The 18,030-nt window shown below is 39.7% G+C and overlaps 1 protein-coding gene across 1 annotated transcript in view; it reads left to right on the top strand.

Annotated features, from left to right (window-relative positions):
* Nucleotides 1-4,824: 4,824 nt before the first annotated feature.
* Nucleotides 4,825-18,030, top strand: part of LOC134227417 (transient-receptor-potential-like protein) — a 38,567-nt gene continuing 25,361 nt past the window's right edge. Inside the window, exons 1-3 of the mRNA XM_062708901.1 lie at nucleotides 4,825-4,962; nucleotides 17,450-17,690; nucleotides 17,752-17,900. Coding sequence (XP_062564885.1) covers nucleotides 17,661-17,690; nucleotides 17,752-17,900 — 179 coding nt within the window. The 5' untranslated portion in view covers nucleotides 4,825-4,962; nucleotides 17,450-17,660. The remainder of the gene's footprint in view (nucleotides 4,963-17,449; nucleotides 17,691-17,751; nucleotides 17,901-18,030) is intronic.

Raw genomic sequence — 18,030 nt, 5'->3', positions numbered from 1 at the left:
TTGCAGTCAATGAAAATAATCGTAGCTCTTAAAGTATATCAAAAATGGAATTGAAATCTTATGGAATATATGGCTCTCCATAAACTTTTCTGAAACTTTCATTCTTTTAAACTTTTCAATAAAAATTAAGTTCTTACATCAAGGGACTGACTGTAGGAAATGTTTTGACTATTGAAGGTTTCCGAGCATATTGAAAATAGGCTTTCGAGCCTCTTGAAAAGTGGCTACCGAGTCTCTTGAAAGGTGGCTTCCGAGCTTCTTGAAAGGAGGCTTGCAAGCCTCTTGGAAGGAGGCTTCCAAGCCTCTTGAAAGGATGCTTCCAAGCCTCTTGAAAGGAGGCTACCAACCCTCTTGAAAAGAGGCTTCCGACGCTCTTGAAAGGAGGCTTCCGAGCCTCTTGAAAGGAGGCTTCCGAGCCTCTTGAAAGGAGGCTTCCGACCCTTTTGAAAGGAGGCTACCAACCCTCTTGAAAAGAGGCTTCTGACGCTCTTGAAAGGAGGCTTCCGAGCCTCTTGAAAGGAGGCTTCCGAGCCTCTTGAAAGGAGGCTTCCGAGCCTCTTAAAAGGAGGCTTCCGACCCTTTTGAAAGGAGGCTACCAACCTTCTTGAAAAGAGGCTTCCGACGCTCTTGAAAGGAGGCTCCCGAGCCTCTTGAAAGGAGGTTTCCGAGCCTCTTGAAAGGAGGCTTCCGAGCCTCTTGAAAGGAGACTACCGAGCCTCTTGAAAGGAGGCTTCCGAGCCTCTTGAAAGGAGGCTTCCGAGCCTCTTGAAAGGAGGCTTCCGAGCCTCTTGAATGGAGGCTTCCGAGCCTCTTGAAAGGAGGCTTCCGAGCCTCTTGAAAGGAGGCTTCCGAGCCTCTTGAAAGGAGACTTCCGAGCCTCTTGAAAGGAGGCTTCCGAGCCTCTTGAAAGGAGACTTCCGAGCCTCTTTAAAGGAGGCTTCCGAGCTTCTTGAAAGGGTTCTTCTGAGGCTTTTGAGACTTAGTTCCAAGCATCTTGAAAGAAGAACTCCGACCCTCTTTAAGGCAGGTCTTCGACCCTCTCGAAAGAGGCCTTCTGAGCCTTTTGAAAAGAGCTTTCCGAGCCTTTTAGAAGAAGGAGAAAAGAAAAAAAGAAAGTTTAAAGAAGAAAGCTTAGAGGAAGATTTCCGCGCCTCTAAAAAGGAGGCTTCCAACCCTCTTGAGAGTAGGCTTCTGAGCCTTTTAAAATGCGGCTCTCGAGACTGTTCAAAAATCAAATCGACACTAAAGTTCCGAGGCTTTTAAAAAAAGCAGAAATAAATAGAAATTTCTAGAAAAATAGCTTGGCTTCCGGGCCTTGCAGAAGAAAATTTTTAAACATCTTAAAATTATGTCTCCGGGTCACTTGAAAGTTGGCTTCAGAGTCTTTCAAATAGTGGCTTTCGAATCTGTAGACTCTAGATTTTAGTTAAGAATCATATTCTTAACATATTATTCAACATTCTGTTTTGACTCGGTAGATTGCATAGAAGATTTTTTCAATTTGTTCATTCGAGGTTTTGCCGTTTTGATCTTTTGTCCCACATCTCTTCATCCATTGTACTGGTTGTGGAGGACAGGATTCAATAGGCCATGATTTACTGATCGCCTTGCATAGGATAAGGGAGCCACCAGTTCGACGGCTCATATTTTGGACCTTCTTCTTCTTCTTCTTGGCATTACATCCCCACACTGGGACAGAGCCGCCTCGCAGCTTAGTGTTCATTAAGCATTTTCACAGTTATTAACTGCAAAGTTTCTAAGCCAGGTTACCATTTTTGCATTCGTATATCATGAGGCTAATACGATGATACTTTTTATGCCCAGGGAAGTCGAGACAATTTCCAACCCGAAAATTGCCTAGACCGGCACCGGGAACTGAACCCAGCCACCCTCAGCATGATCTTGCTTTGTAGCCGCGCGTCTTACCGCATGGCTAAGGGGGGTCCCTTTTTGTTTTTTGGACCACTGAGTGCAAATTCCTCTTGATGGTCCAAAATAAGAGCCCCCGTAAGGGTTGTCCAAAATACATCCTTTACCCTATTATGTACAAGACAAAGTTTAGAAATAAAAAAAAAACAAAAATTTATCAATAAATTTGGATTAAAATTGTAATTCATCCGCCATTAAGGCTCTATAAACCGTAATCAATCCGGTAATGACGATGATTTTATTCGAATCCGCACTAATACTAATAAAGTTTTAAACTAAATTCAACATTTTGGGGCTTTTTATGGACTTACCCTCCATCATAATATATTCATGGCATTTCCATATTAATTTTCCACTTACCAAAACTAGCAATTACTGAGGAACTGCTGGAAAAACGCTGAAAACTGCGTTTTTCCTAAACCGATATTCTTATGTTCATCAAACGCATACTAACGTTCAAACGTTCGAATCAAACACATACACACTCACTTGATTTTTCACTTGATTGTTTTCCCATCCTTTCCTTGATTTTATTACTCCTAAAACATATTCACTAACTGAGGTTCACATTTTTCTTCAACCTTGACTACCAATTAATTCACTTCACGCCCAAAAACTGTCGAAAACTGCTTTCCAAAAATCGAAGTGAGAGACAAATTTGACGATCGTATTGTGAATGCAATAAAATGCGGAAGACTCAAATTCACTAGCGCAATAAAAGGAATGGTGAGTACAAAATCTACGCGATGCAACTTCATTCATTCCGAACAATACAACGTATACGCCAGTCAACACGCAAACAAAGATGTGCATACACAAGAAAATAATCATCTCTTCATCGTTGCCAGATTTATTTATTAAAAAAAAACATTGATGTTTGTCGGATTGAATAATAAAACCACAAATAAATATTTAAACATGCTATGTAAGCTTCTGTTACATTCCAAGTGGTGAATAAAACAATTTAAACCGATATCTACCCATATATTTGATACACCGTGAACATGTGTTATGATATAAAATAAACATTTCGTCAAGTCTGGCAACATTACGCATCAGCTGCATTATATTTACCACCCCATTTCCACCCACTCCAGTTGTGAACAACATTTATTTATCGCTGCTGCACTTTTCCGTACCAATTGCATCACTATTACAAACAAGTAATACAGTCATTGATTTTCAAAACATTGTGATGGAGCCTTGAGCCTTAAGCATTTCGTCCGAGGTCCTGGGCCCGGCAAAAGTATACCCAGGGTACATGTACCCCAGGTTGAGAACCGCTGTTATAAAAGACCGAGGAATGCTCTGCATCTCCGTGAGCGCTACGGGAAAGGAATCGTTGGTTAGTAGAGAAGATAATTCATGTGAAGCCCCTGGGTAAGCGACTGAATATTTATTGTAAACAAAGTTATTTTGAAAACAAGAAGACGAAAACTGTGTTTCAAATCAATCCAACACAATTCAATGTGCTTCGTTTAATAAGCTTCTACAATACGATCGATTCCGCACAAAATAATTCTGTGCTCTTCTATGCAGACATTAGTTTTATCACTTCGCGTTCTCCCACACTAGCTGGCGTGATTAGTATCTACAAGATCGATTGTTAAACAAATTTCTGCTACGCTAGGTAGATTTTTTCACGCGTTCTCCCGGACTAGCTGCCGTGCCATGACCAGCAGCAATACGAACGATTCCGCATTAATATTTTACAAATAGTAGAAAATATCACAAAATATAAATTTGAAACTAGGAAGCACTGAAGACGTTTTATAGAATACGTATTTGTTTACTAAAAATTGGGTTATGTAGTAAGCGTTTATAGAAAAAAATGTATACCGTGGATAATCAAATTTCGGATACACTCAAACTTCGGACACTTCAATTCGTATGGGAAATTTCCTAAAATATTTCATCGAAATGTTTCGTCAAGATTGATCGGAAGGACCAATAGTTTTAGCTTCTTTTAGTAAATTACATTCTTATAAGACACGTTAAAACAATACGACGAAATGATTAATAGACAGTCTGAGCTGTGCAGTGAGAATTGTTTTTAATTATTCTTCTCGGTACTGTGTAATCAGGTGTCCGAAGTTTGAATCTTCGTGTCCGAAATATGAATCCAACCCCGCCGATGTCCGAGGTTTGAATCAAAGAGAAGCCGGACATCTTTAAAAATTGCAAACATTCTTAGCAATATTTTGTATATATTAAATACGCAATTCAAAGATTAATACTATACTTAGTGATTGCAATGGTAATTTAAACGGTGTGATTTAAAATGTGGGTAAACAGGATGATTGTATATCAGAAAGTGCAGCGTAAATAGGCGTCCGAAGTTTGAGTTTGCACGGTAACCAAAAGTTTTGAAAACAACGATTTTGTTCAGCGGCGCTGCCAAAATTTTTGATAATATAAAGAATGGTTTAAGTTTAAATTTGTTTCGAAATTCCGCGGAATTCCGTTAAATTTCGTTAGAAGCAAGTTTTTTCTAGCGAAATTTTTGTAATTTTACGAGACGAAACGAAATCAAGAAATGCGATTTCGCCATCCTAAAATTCCGCGAAATTCCGCGGAATTTCGTTTCGAACCACCTGAAACGAAATTTTTCGAAATACCGCATATGCTTACTAATGGGCAACCTGTCGGGGAAACCACAGCAATCCCAAACGATTTGTCCCATACCGTACTTCTGCATAACATTTTCCGACGCAAATACCGTGGCACCAGCAACGTGACGTCCGGTGTGACAGGTCAGGCGCCTGTTCAGACCAATGAACGGCACTCCAATCGATAAACAGCTGCACTGGTATATAGCTACTGAGCCTAATTGGATTAGCACCATTGGGGGGAATCTATAAAATGCTGGACGACTGTGGTCAACATTTTTGATGGCTGTTGTCAGTCAAAGTGCGCGATCAGTTCTTCCCTATCGGTTCGATTCGGTATCGGTCCGGCTGATGTGCTAGTGATCTGTTCCCATCATCATCCTCAGTTTTGGCTGTCTGCATCCCAAGCATCAGATATTGGAAGGTGATTGTCTACAATTCCGCATCGACCGTCGTGAAATCCGTTCATCTTACAATATAATTGAATTGAAAGTGTTTAAATGTGAACAATTCGAAGATTAATTATATCAACGTTTCTCGGTTCTTTGCACATGAAAAGTACCCAATGAAATTGCATATCAATATTGGTTTCAAACTATTTTCAGTGAAATTTTAGCCCACTAATCTATTTTTTTCAAAAGAGGTTATTTTATTTATTACCCCATATTTTTGTGAAGTGGAAAATCTTGCAAACAAAGAATTATGCATCTGGAAATATGAGAAGATACTTTTTTCTGAAGACAACAGCGAATATCAAATGGCCTAAACATACAGATAATGGTGTTCACAGAATTTATTCGAAGGCCTTATAGTGCTAATTTATTTTGAATGTTCGGCCACGTGTACGAAATAGTTTCAAGTGTTAAAAATATTCGTTCACCCGTTGAATATGTCCTGTCCCTATAATTCTATTCAAATGGAAAGTAGTGACCTGGATAGTTTTATAAAAATAAGTATAGTGGAATCCGACGTTTTACCGCACACAATTTTGGTTGACCCAATCAAAGCACATATCGTACTTCGAACTGCAAACCAAATCGTATTTGCGTCTGTCGAAAATCAACATCGCATTGCATATGACACTCTATCGGATTTCTTTTCAACGAAGTTGTATTGATTGCATCATATACGATATCAATTAAAACACGTATGAACTTATATTGTTCGCTGTATCCTACCTCGAATCGGACTCCGTATAGGAGTGCACTTACTGAGTACAATAACGAAATAAGAAAGTCCAAAAGAAGATCGTGGGTTCAAACGTGTGAAAATATTAGCAATACTCCAGAAGTCGCGAGACTTCAGAGGGCACTTGCAAAAGATCATACTAATAAACTAGGGAATCTGAAAAAAATGATGGATTTTCCACACAAACTTCTGGTGAAACATTAAAGTTGATTATGGAAACCCATTTTCCTGGATCGATTATGTATGTAGACCCAACAACAAGTGGTTCGTTTGAAAGTCAAAGATGTTCAGCAAGAACAACTAAAATGTCTGATGATGGGAAAAATGTTGCACAAGCCTTGGCTGACGATATCTTTACGAAAGTCAGGGTAGAGAATGCAGTGAGATCTTATTATCTTAGCCTTATAAATCTGCCGGACCGGACGGAATAATTCCAGCAATGCTTCAAAACGGAGAATCAGTGCTGATTCCGCCGTTAATTGAGATTTTCAAGGCAAGTCTAAGACTCAATTATATTCCATCTTCATGGAGGAAAGTAAAAGTTATTTTCATACCAAAAGTAGGAAAGCGAGATAAGACGCATCCTAAATCATTCAGGCCCATTAGTCTTTCATCAGTTCTGTTGAAAACTATGGAAAAGGTGTTGAGTGATTATATCAACTCAAATTACATGATTAAACATCCACTGTCTAAGTTCCAGTTTGCTTCCGGTAGGTCAACTATTACGGCACTTCATACAGTGGTATCTAAGGTGGAAAAAGCGCTTTCGGTAAAAGAAATAGCACTTTGTTCTTTCTTGGACATTGAAGGAGCTTTCGATAACGCTTCTTATTCGTCAATGGATCGTGCCATGAAGAAAAGAAACTTCGACACGAACATTATCAAATGGATTCACACCATGCTTGCAAAAAGAGAAATCTCTTCAGAGCTGGGAAGTTCGTCTCTTACAGTATGGGCAACAAAAGGTTGCCCTCAAGGAGGGGTCCTCTCACCACTAATGTGGTCCTTAGTTGTAGACGATCTTCTAGGAAGCTTAGAAGAAAAAGGTTTCGAGGTTGTAGGCTTTGCTGACGATATTGTCATCATAGTGAGGGGGAAATTCGACAATATCATTTCTGAAAGAATGCAATGGGCTCTAAATTTTACCCAATCGTGGTGTATTCAGGAAGGCCTTAGCATTAATCCGTCAAAAATTGTAATTGTACCATTCACTAGGAAAAGGAAACTTGATCTAAAAGCTCTAAAGCTTGGAGGACTAGAAATTCAGCTTAGTGAACAGGTCAAATACCTGGGAGTCATTCTGGATTCTGCTCATATTGAGTGTGCGATCGGAAAGGCAACTAGTGCCTTCTGGATATGGTCTAAAACATTTGGAAGAAAATAGAGCTTAAGACCAAAAATGATAAAGTGGATTTATACTTCCATTATTCGTCCAAAACTGACATATGCTGCTCTTGTATGGTGGCCAAAAACAAAAGAGGCTACTGCACAGAAGAAGCTGACAAAACTGCAAAGGTTAGTGTCCATTGCTATAACGGGAGCGATGCGTAGCACTCCTTCAAAATCGTTAGATGCAATTCTAAATCTGCTACCATTGTATGAATTCGTGCAGTTAGAAGCGGAAAAGAATATGCAAAAACTTAAACGATTGAAGTTATTCAAGCCAGGCGATTTAGTGGGCCACTTGAGTATCTCACAAAATTTTCAATATGGGCCAGTGATGAATATGAGTGGAGACTGGATGAAACCTGTGGAGAACTATGACATTCCTTATTACATACGTGAGCCATCACGTATGGACTGGGAAGTCGGAGGTCCCACTGTTCGGGACGGTTTCATAAAATTCTACACAGATGGCTCAATCTTCGGCCCTGAGATATCGATCTCAGTGGCAATGGGAAACTATCCAACGGTGTTCCAAGCGGAGATTTTTGCTATAATGAAATGTGCTAATATCTGTGTAGAGAAGAAATATAGATATGCAAATATTTGTATCTTCACAGATAGTCAAGCGGCACTCAAAGCATTGAGTAGCTTTAAATGTACATCAAAACTTGTCTGGGACTGCATTCTTTCATTGCGAAAAGTGTGCCAAGAGAACTCCGTAAATCTGTACTGGGTTCCAGGACACTGTGGCATTGAAGGTAATGAAAAGGCAGACGAGCTTGCAAAACGAGGTTCAAACACACAGTTTATTGGCCCAGAACCTTTCTGCGGTATATCATACTGTACTATAAAATAGGAATTGAAATCCTGGGAAGCACAAAGGTTGGTGACCAACTGGTTGGTTGCCGAAAAGTGTGCTCAATCAAAGAGATTTATAGTTCCCAATGTTAAAGTAACTGAAAAGCTCTTGGAGCTCAGCAAAGAGCTCTTTGCACCTTCACTGGCCTAATAACCGGACACTGCCTGAGCAGATATCACTTGAAAAATATTGGCCAGATTCAGAGTGATATCTGTCGTTTCTGTAACATGGAACGTGAAACCTCGGAACATCTGCTTTGCAGTTGCGATGCATTGTACAAGGGTAGATCTAAATTTCTAAATAGTGGCTTTATGCAACCAGGAGATATTTGGACTGCAAATCCTGGAAAGGTAGTGGGTTTTATTAACTCAATTATACCGGACTGGGAAAAGACGCGTCTTAGGTTGTTTACTTGACAAATGGTGATCAACCTACAAGATGCGAATAGATAGTTAAGAGTAATCAGGGGTATACCACAAAAGTTCAACTCAATGGACGCAGTGGTTCTACGCCCCAACAAAAAAAAAAAAAATCCTATGTCAGTGTGAATCGTAATGCTATTGTAACCATTTAAGATCAAATGGCATGGCATATAGAAGTTTCAAGCAGTTAAATTACTCATTTTATTAAGCAAATAAAAATCAAAACCACTCCAATCCAATGTACACTATAGTGAGATACGGTTGTTTAGCACCCGGTTGCAGATCCGAAGGTTACACGATCGAGAATTGGTTGGCACCGCTATTTTTGATTTCCAAGATCAATTAAATGGAAAACAAGTAATCTGAACAAAAATTATTTTTGCATCCTCCCAACAAAGTGAAATAAAAAGAGGTTTGAGTGTACATGTTCTTTTCAGTGGCGCAGCCAAATAAAAAGCCGATTTTTTTTTAAATGTATAAAGGTTTGAACGGAGTTTTTCTTCGAACAAATTATGGGGGGAGGATGAACTCCCAAAACCACCTGGGGCTATGGCACTTAAATTCAACGGTGAGAACAAAATTCACCAGCGGTGCGGTAAATCGTCGGCCACGCACAGCTCTAATGGCAGTCTTATGACAACCCAGAAAGTCATGAATGCAGTAGAGTTTCGAAACAGAAAACATTTTAATTTTTTTTTTAATATTCTTAGAAATGCCAACTTTCAGAATAATGTCTCAAAGATGGATTCCAGTTCTAAACCCTTTTGGAAATTAACGAAAATTCTTTAAAAAAAACCGCAGATCACACGAAGGTACGAAGACATTATTAATCAAAAGAATGTTTTTGACTCTTCGCTGGAAACTAATTTGGATGAAGTGAGGTCTATTACTAGGAAATTAAAAAAAATTGAAAGTTGCGGTTGCGGATGGTATTTTCAACATACTAAAAAGACTTCCCGAAAGCTCTTTATCCTTTTTGGCTAATTTATTTAACAAATGTTTTCAATTGGCATACTTCCCAGATAAATGGAAAAACGCCAACGTTGTTTCAATTTTGAAGCCGAACATAAATCCAACAGAGGCTTCGAGTTATCGCCCAATCAGTTTTCTTTCTTCTATAAGCAAACTCTTTGAAAAGATTATTTTAAATAGAATTATATTAATGACAATTCTATATTTGCTGATGAGAAATTTGGTTTTCGCCATGGGCATTCTCAACCACTCATCAGTTATTAAGAATCACGAATTTAATTCGACTCAACAAATCTGAAGGATATTCGACTGGAGTTCCTTTTCTTAAATATAGCTAATGGTTTTGACAGTGGTTTTGACAGTGCATGAAGGTTTGATTGTAAATTTGATGAATTTAAATTTTCCTCTGTACATTATTTAACTAATTCAAAATTATTTTCAGACCGTTCGCTGCATGTAAACTATCCGGTTTCGAAATCTGATAGATTACCTGTAAGAGCTTGTGTTCCCCAAGGCAAAGGGTGAAGTCTTCGTGTCATTTATAGTAGATTGCAAAAAAGTTTGGATATTTTTTCCATAATATTTGAAAAAAGGAAAATTTCCCCGAATGCTTCAAAAACTAATTTTCCCGCATAAGCCGAGAGCTTCTTATTTAAAACATTCTAGCAGACAAATTGTCACTGTGAATAGGGTTCAAATTAATTGGTGTAGCGAAGCTAAATATTAAGGGCTTCTGATTCTGCCAATAATATAATTTTCAATTTTAGATAAAAACCGTAGCAATCTTCTATTTCAACGTGAACTCTTAGTATAAATTAGGTTGAGGTTAGTTTAAGTTTAAAACATTGTAATTCCTACATGGTCCAATTCAACCAAAAGTCTGCCACAGGTAATTGAAATGTATTAATTAAAACCAAAAATCTATCATAGCAAATAATAATGATAGTGTTAAGAAACCACGGAACACCTGGTTTAAGAGATGAATGCATGTATTAGATACATAATTAGCAAATAAAATTGGTTGAAAAAACAATCCTACGTTTGCCTCAGCACTAACTTTGATCCTTGTTTGGTCATGATCAAGTTTGGGTACATATATGTGGATATGTTCAATCCATATAAATCTCCAATGTTTTTTTTTTACAAAATACATAAGGAGGAAGGATTGTTTGACTGAAAGTCATTTAACCAAAAGCATTTTGACCGAATAACACGTTAGGGCGAAAGTCATTCCGAATTGAATTGAACATCTTACCAAAACGGTTATTGGGCTAAAAACTAGTTGATTGAATATTTTCTTCAGCCAAATAAGAGGCTTGGCTGAAGAAACCCTTTAGCCAAACAAGTTATTTGGCCGAAAGAAAGGTTTTCCGGAACAGATCTTTCGGCCGAAAATGTCGTTTGGTCGAAAATTACTTCTAGCCGAAATAGTTATCTGACCAAACATAGCTTTGCAATACATGTCATTTAGCAGGGTTCTACAATCGAAAAGGTTGTTTGGCCGAAGTGACCTCACTTGCCCGACATTGTGTTGAACTTAATACTGAATTAAAAACAAGATTAATCCACCTAGCGTATGAGAAGCAATTGGTAGATAGAAGTGGGCTACGCCGGAAACTGGGTGACCTCATACTTTAAATTGCTCTGATTAAAGCAGAACTCGTCATCTCCTAACTCACATACTAATTTGTTTCTAGAAAGTCGACAATGAAATAGCCTTAAAAAGGGTTTTAAAATACCATAATCCGAGCTAGCGATTTTGTGATTTTTTTAAATTTGCAGTGACTAGCTGTTGGAACAATATTTCATACTGCGGTGGACGACGGAGTTCCTTCGTAGCTTAGTAGGGAAAGCACCTGTCATGCTAACTGGGGTGTGGGATCAAAGCCCACCGAAGGGGCGGTTACCCTCCAATACCTTTTCCGAACTAAATCTATCACATGTTGTACATATGCATAATCAAGTTTCAGACATAGTAATTAATTTTCTCCGGGTGGCTTAATACTCGGCATATAGGCAATTAACTTTGAATGTACTGAATATTTCATAGCTTTAATTATGTCCACGGAAATCGATTTGAAAGAGTTATGATTAATAAAAAAATTCGAAAAATTTAAGAAAAATAAACGTAACAAAAAAACGCTCACTTCTATGAACGTCGAAGTTTTTCCTCCTCTTCTGGATGGAATGTGATATTGTGAGTAAATAGGTTAAGACTAAGAGTCCTAACAATTTTTTAAATTCATATTTCGGCAAAAAAATGTGTCTCCTGGCCTCCTATAAAAAGTTCGTTTTTTTGCAAATGCAAATTGTATATTGGCCAAAGTCCAGAGTCCGATCAGCCCAATTTTTAATGGAACACAATGGGACAGGATTCCCCGTCGAACGCAATTGTTGCCGATTGGCAGGGTTAATGAATTAATGGAAACAGCTTGAAAAATTTTCGAGACTTTTCACGCCTTTTCTGCGTAAAAAATGTATTTTAGCCATAGCAAATCCTATCACCCCAGTTTTCAACAGAACGCAATAAGACATGAATCCCAGCCGAATGCAGCTTGTTGCTAGCAAATCGGTTAAGGATAAGTGGCAAAAAAGTGATCTAGACTTTTGCACTCGTTTTTGTCTTTAGAAAATATATTTTGGCCATAACGGAGCCCATAGTCCAATCCGGTCAATTTTCAATAAGAAGCAATAAGACAGGATTCCGCGTCGAATGCAACTTGTTGCGAGCAGATCGGTTAATGATAAGTGCCCAAAAAGTAAGTTAGATTTCGGTACAATTTTATAAAACAAATATTTTGGCCATAACTTCGATCTGGACAATTTTCAATAGGAAACAATGAGATAGGATTCCTCATCGAATGCAACTTGTTGCGAGTAAATCAGTTAAGAGTAAGTGTAAAAAAGTAAGCTAGACTTGTTTTTTTTTTATTCGTGTATTTATTTGGCAGGCACTCTGTGTTCTTAACCGCTACTGTGCCGTGATCTACTGTGGTACTCTGCTGTACAGAATCCACACAGAATCTATTTTTAGATGTCCATAATTCGTAATTGTTGTCGTTGCCAGTCCATATCATCGTGAGTCCATTGTGTTCATTTGTCCATGTGGTGAATCCAGTGATCGTTGCTTTGTTCGGTTGCCATTAATCGAAGAACGTTGGAGGAATGCCTCCGAGAAGAACAGTTCAGTCAGTCGTCATCAGGCAGCCGTGTCGGTGAGGCACATTCCCCAAAACGCCACCGTACGGACTGCGCTTCTGGCGACTGACAAGGGTTTGGTGGAGGGGCTGGGAATCGAACCCATGACCATTCGCTTATGAGGCGAACGTGTAGCCAACTACGCTACGGGACCCCCCTAGCTAGACTTGTTGTTGTTGTTGAAAACGTATTTTGGCCATAATTTTTGAGCCCATAGTTCGATCCGACCAATTTATAATAGAAAGCAATGGAAGAGGATTCCTAGTCGAATGCAGTCTGTTGCGAATAAATCGGTTTAGAGTAAGTGCCAAAAAAGTGAACTGAAGTTTTTGTGCACAATCGAGTCGCGAGTGCCTACCGAACTATTTCGTCGGAGGCAGTTTGCGTTATCGCAGGGATGATTCCAGTCTGCATAACCCTAGCAGAGGATATCGAGTGCTACCAACGGAGGGATACCAAAAATGTGAGGAAGGCGGTGAGACTGGACTCTATGGTGAAGTGGCAGAAAGAGTAGGACTATGCGGATAATGGAAGGTGGACCCATCGGCTCATACCCAATGTGTCGACGTGGGTGAACAGGGAGCGATGAAGGTACGTGGAATGCGGTAAGCAGAGTCGTGACGCCAATACTGTCAGAGCTGCAGTGTCGATGGAGAAGGGACCAGCAAGTAAGTGTCGGTTTGGAAGGAAATCCAGTGTTTGGTCTGGAGTCGTCGGGGCGCCAGCGAACCGGAAGTCTTCTGCCAACCGCACCCACGGTGCGCCGGTAGACCGTTATTATAAAATAAAAATGTCCATCAAAACCAAGTACAGGGCTCGATTCTTGTGGTCATTCTGCATCCCTGGACCAATTAAAAAAAATCCCTAGGAGGAATCTCGAGAAATCTTGATTTGAAGTTTAAAGCTAAGAAATTTCAAAAGAATCCATATAAGAATCCAAAAATATCACCAAAAACCCTGATTAATCCACCTAGATACGGACATCACTTCAATTCTTCTTGTACCTGCCGGGTCGGAAGTAACCATTAGCTTTGCAGGGTTGCTGTCCGGCATTCTTGAAATATGCCCTGCCCATCGTACCCTTCCAGTATGATACTCGATCACAGCATTTATTACCCGATCTTTGCTGCCAAATCTTGTCAAAGTTATAATGAACGGACTAGAAAAAGCATGTTTGATATGTAAGCCAAAACCTCTTCCGGTACCTATACAGAACTCTGAAAAATGATGATTCAAGATATGATACTTTGACGTCAATGGAAGCTGCGGCTTTTCCAGCAAAGCCATCAATTGCTTCCTCAAAACCATGCTCGAGTTTCAAAGAGCTGTATCTGTGTGCACGTTTTTGAAATCATTCAGAACCTGATGATTGAAATATTAATTAGAAAATTTTGATGTTTAAGCAGAGTAACTTACCGTGACGTAATCCGAAAGATCGGGATTCTAATGAGCTCTATGCAATTTGTTGATGCCTATACTTGGTTCAACCACAAATTTACTCAACATGGCGGTTCTCGAACAACTTGAAAATTACAATTCCGAACTAGATGTGTAGTGGCAGAGATAAGCAAAAGTTCATTTGAAAATCGTACTATTCTGATAAGGGAACGTCCACAAATTACGTAACGCTTAGAGGGGGAGGGGGGTCCAGTGAAGTGTGACAACTCATACAAAAAGTTCAGACGCTTCATACAAAAAGTGAGACATAGGGGGGAGGGGGGTTGAAAATTCCCAATTTTTGCGTTACGTAATTAATGGATCTTCCCTAAAGAGCTTTTCCTTACCTTACTCATTACTAGCCCGGTGATCCTTTTGCGGGGCAATCTCAGAATTTGATAAAGCTCCGTCAATTCAATCGCATTTGACGAAGATCTAACCTGTTATATAATGTTAAACAACTACACTACTTTAAACATATCTTTAAGCCGTTGGTTTTTTTTCACCAATTTCTTCCGTACTTCCGTAATTGTAATAAAGGCAGCGAATCCAAACTGTTTGAAAACAACTTGAGCCACGGCGGACGGCTTTGAAGGTATTTTGAGGATATTATAGAATTAAAATATAGATTCTTTCGAATTTCTTAATAAAAAACTTCAAATCAAGATTTCTCGAGATTCCGTCTAGGGATTTTTTTTTAAAAATTGGTCCAGAGGTGCAAAATTACCACATAAATCGAGCCCTGTACTTGGTTTTGATGGACATTTTTATTTTATAATAACGGTCTACCGGCGCACCGTGACCGCCAGTGCGGACTTCATCCACCGCCGGAACTGTCGGACCACCTCTGCAACCCGAAGACAAAGTTGACGCAATGCGCGAAAGCGTCCCCTGCGATAGCCGCCGGTAGTCGGGGCACCATCAGTGCGTTTCTTTCACCGGAACTGGTGGACCACCTTAGACGCCGAGGGAAGTCAGGAGGATTCGAGTGAGGAAGTTTGTGGCACGGCCGCCGAGGGATCGAGACAACGTAGCAGTGGATCTCAGCAAGCTGGTCGGCGAACTAGCCTTAGCTAGGGGCCGGATTTTTAGAAGAAGTGCAAGAGCACAGCAAAGCCTTCGGATGAGCCCAGCCCTGTTCGCCTGCGAGCATAGTGTGGATGCTCAGGTGTCTGTCGCGCAGATTTTTTATGGCCTTCAACACTTGTAAAAAAAGAAACACACATACACACACAGACATCGCCTCAATTCGTCGGGTCTCCGGGCGTCCTATAAAAAGTTTGGTTTTGGAACCAAACAAACATATAGCCTTTACGTATACTTAGTATACGAGAAATACAAAAAACACATTAATAAAGATTAAAAAAAAACTTTCCCGACAGTTTCCAACGCGCTGCTTCTTGTCAAATCGCAGTCGGTCGATTAACTTCAATTGAAGCTGTCAACTCACTAACCACAAGTCGAGCGCATCTGTATATGGATAGTCCCATAATTCAACAACAATAACAAGCATCTTCATTGGCTGACCTGGTGGATGCACTTCTCTTGCTTGGAGACTTTAATCACCTGTGCTTCCTTGTATGCCATCTGGTCATAAATAGGCTTTTTCTAATTCGGTTAACTCGACAACTACCCCTGCCAGCCGTCTGCCGGAGTGCCAGCCAGATTATTTTGTTAAATATCTTGGCTGTGCATATGTACAGCACATGTTTCGAAATGGACAAATTGATATGAAATTCGCGAAAAAGAATCCACGTGTCTTGGAGGGACTCGAACCCTCAACCTCCTACTCTCTAGATAGGCGTGATAACCCCTACACAACAAGACCACTTAAAGGTCACGTTTGCGGAAAAGCCATCAGAATCCGAGTACCAATCTCTACCGCGGTTAGCTCTCTTTTTTGCAAATTGAATATCTTTCGGATGCTTGATTTGTCCAATCTCCACATGTGCTTTACTGTTGTATATCCACAGTCAAGCGAGTGCACATTGTTTATTAAACGAGAGGATCGCACTCCATGCCCCCAACAACGGGCTGGGCGGGCTGGTATAGAATGCGAATCAATCGCACTCTGCTGTGCCAAAGGCTTGCTTGGCTAAAGCATTTAATGAGTTTGATTGCCTTACGTAAGCGGTCGCGTGTACTCAGACGACTAATGACGGTGGAAGACCGAAACTTGATTACAATTAATTGCATATTATTCGACAACTCGGCCGTACGAAAACCATTTTTTGTTAAATATCTTGGCTGTACATGTGCACAGCACATGTTTCGAAATGGACAAATTGATATGAAATTTTCGAAAAAGAATCCACGTGTCTTGAAGGGACTCGAACCCTCAACCTCCTACTCTCTAGATAGGCGTGATAACCCCTACACAACAAGACCACTTAAAGGTCACGTTTGCGACTTTTTTTTCGAGTCAAGTACGAGACACTGAAGACGGCCTTACTGTTGAGGTTGAAATACGTATCTGTCAAGGTACAATTAAGTGGAGGAATTCAATGGGATTGTACAAACTCGTCTTATGACAAGTGATCACAAATAAGTTTTATCCAGGATACGGCTATGAAAAGACGATGTTAGTACGAATAAAAAGCAAATAGTCAAAAATGTCCTAAATGGTCACCCAGCAGACTTATAAGTCCAGAACCGTTGAACCGACATATCCAATCGATCGATCCTCTAAAACTACAATAATTTCGGGTTAATGTCAGACAAATCGGTCAAAATTTGAATCAGTTAGAGCAAAAACATCATTCAAATTTTGTTACGCAAAACAGGTTGGGGATGCAAAGGTTAAAACGGTACCATTACTTGAAAAATATTTGGTTGAACCAATTGCCGTTCTTTACCGTTAGTGCTGTCTATTTATTACTTTAACAATCGTAACTAATTGTGGGAAATTGTTGCACTAAACTATCACAATTTTCCCCATTTACTGCTTCTCCGTAATTGAATGCCGAACCATTATTAGATTGGATGTTTGCACCTTCGCCCACTTCGTCACGTGTATTTAATCACTCATTCCCTCGTGGTAAGGAAAACCGAAGCGCAAGCCATGCAAGTGTTTGTTGGCCAGGGTATTTTCTCTATTATAATTAGTAGGAAAGAAATGACACAACTGTGCCGATACACACCTCCACCAATCGATGCAAAAAATCGATTGCCAAACTAGTTCGGCTTCCCATCGCAAGTTTGAGCTTCCATTCCGGATACAGAACACAAAATCCACAAACTTCAGAAATGGCAGAGACAAAAGCCAGATCCGGGGGAAATTAATTTACACTTACGTGCGCGTACTGAAGAAAAATGTGTACGAGTATGCAGAACGACTTAAATAAGCAATGGGCTATAATTCATTTCCAGCAAAGAAAAATTTTCCAATTCATTTAGTTGATGCTTGAAAATTGAACTAATCAGTTGTTTTTCGTTGCGTTTCATTTCAGTGGTTCAAGCAGGGGCCAGCGTGGAACACATGTGCTGAGGTCCAGTGCTAACGACACCTTCTGCTACATCCGGTGCACATATTATCCGTCCATCATTGTTTGTTATGAATGTGAAATAATATCCGTAAAAAGTGTTTTCTGAATTACAATTTATTCGACTAGTACGAATTGTTTCGAACACAAAATAAAAGCTGTATAGGAAATAGCAATCATGGCCAACGAGAAGAAAGACCCTGGAGGAGTAAGTCATCAGTGTAATTGCTCACTCAATAAGACTAATTGTTACTTTTTTTTGTATTAAGGTGGGCCTTCAGATCGAATCACCGTCGCCAGTGCCATCCAATGCTTTGCTGACTATGAACATGAATATCAATCTACCGGTACCGCTGACGATGGAGGAAAAGAAGTATCTCCTGGCGGTAGAACGAGGAGATGCGGCTACTGTTAAAAGGTAAATCTTATATTTTGAAGTCTAGTAATTGCGAGAAAGATCGTTGAATTGCCAAACTGAAAAAGGCGAGTTCGTTTCAAATTCGCTTATAGTGTATAAACTATTTACATTCATTCCTCCGAAAAAGCTT

Source organism: Armigeres subalbatus, chromosome 3, assembly GCF_024139115.2.
Source record: "Armigeres subalbatus isolate Guangzhou_Male chromosome 3, GZ_Asu_2, whole genome shotgun sequence".
In the NCBI taxonomy this organism is placed as follows: Eukaryota; Metazoa; Arthropoda; class Insecta; order Diptera; family Culicidae; genus Armigeres; species Armigeres subalbatus.
This window is presented reverse-complemented; position numbering and strand designations above follow the sequence as displayed.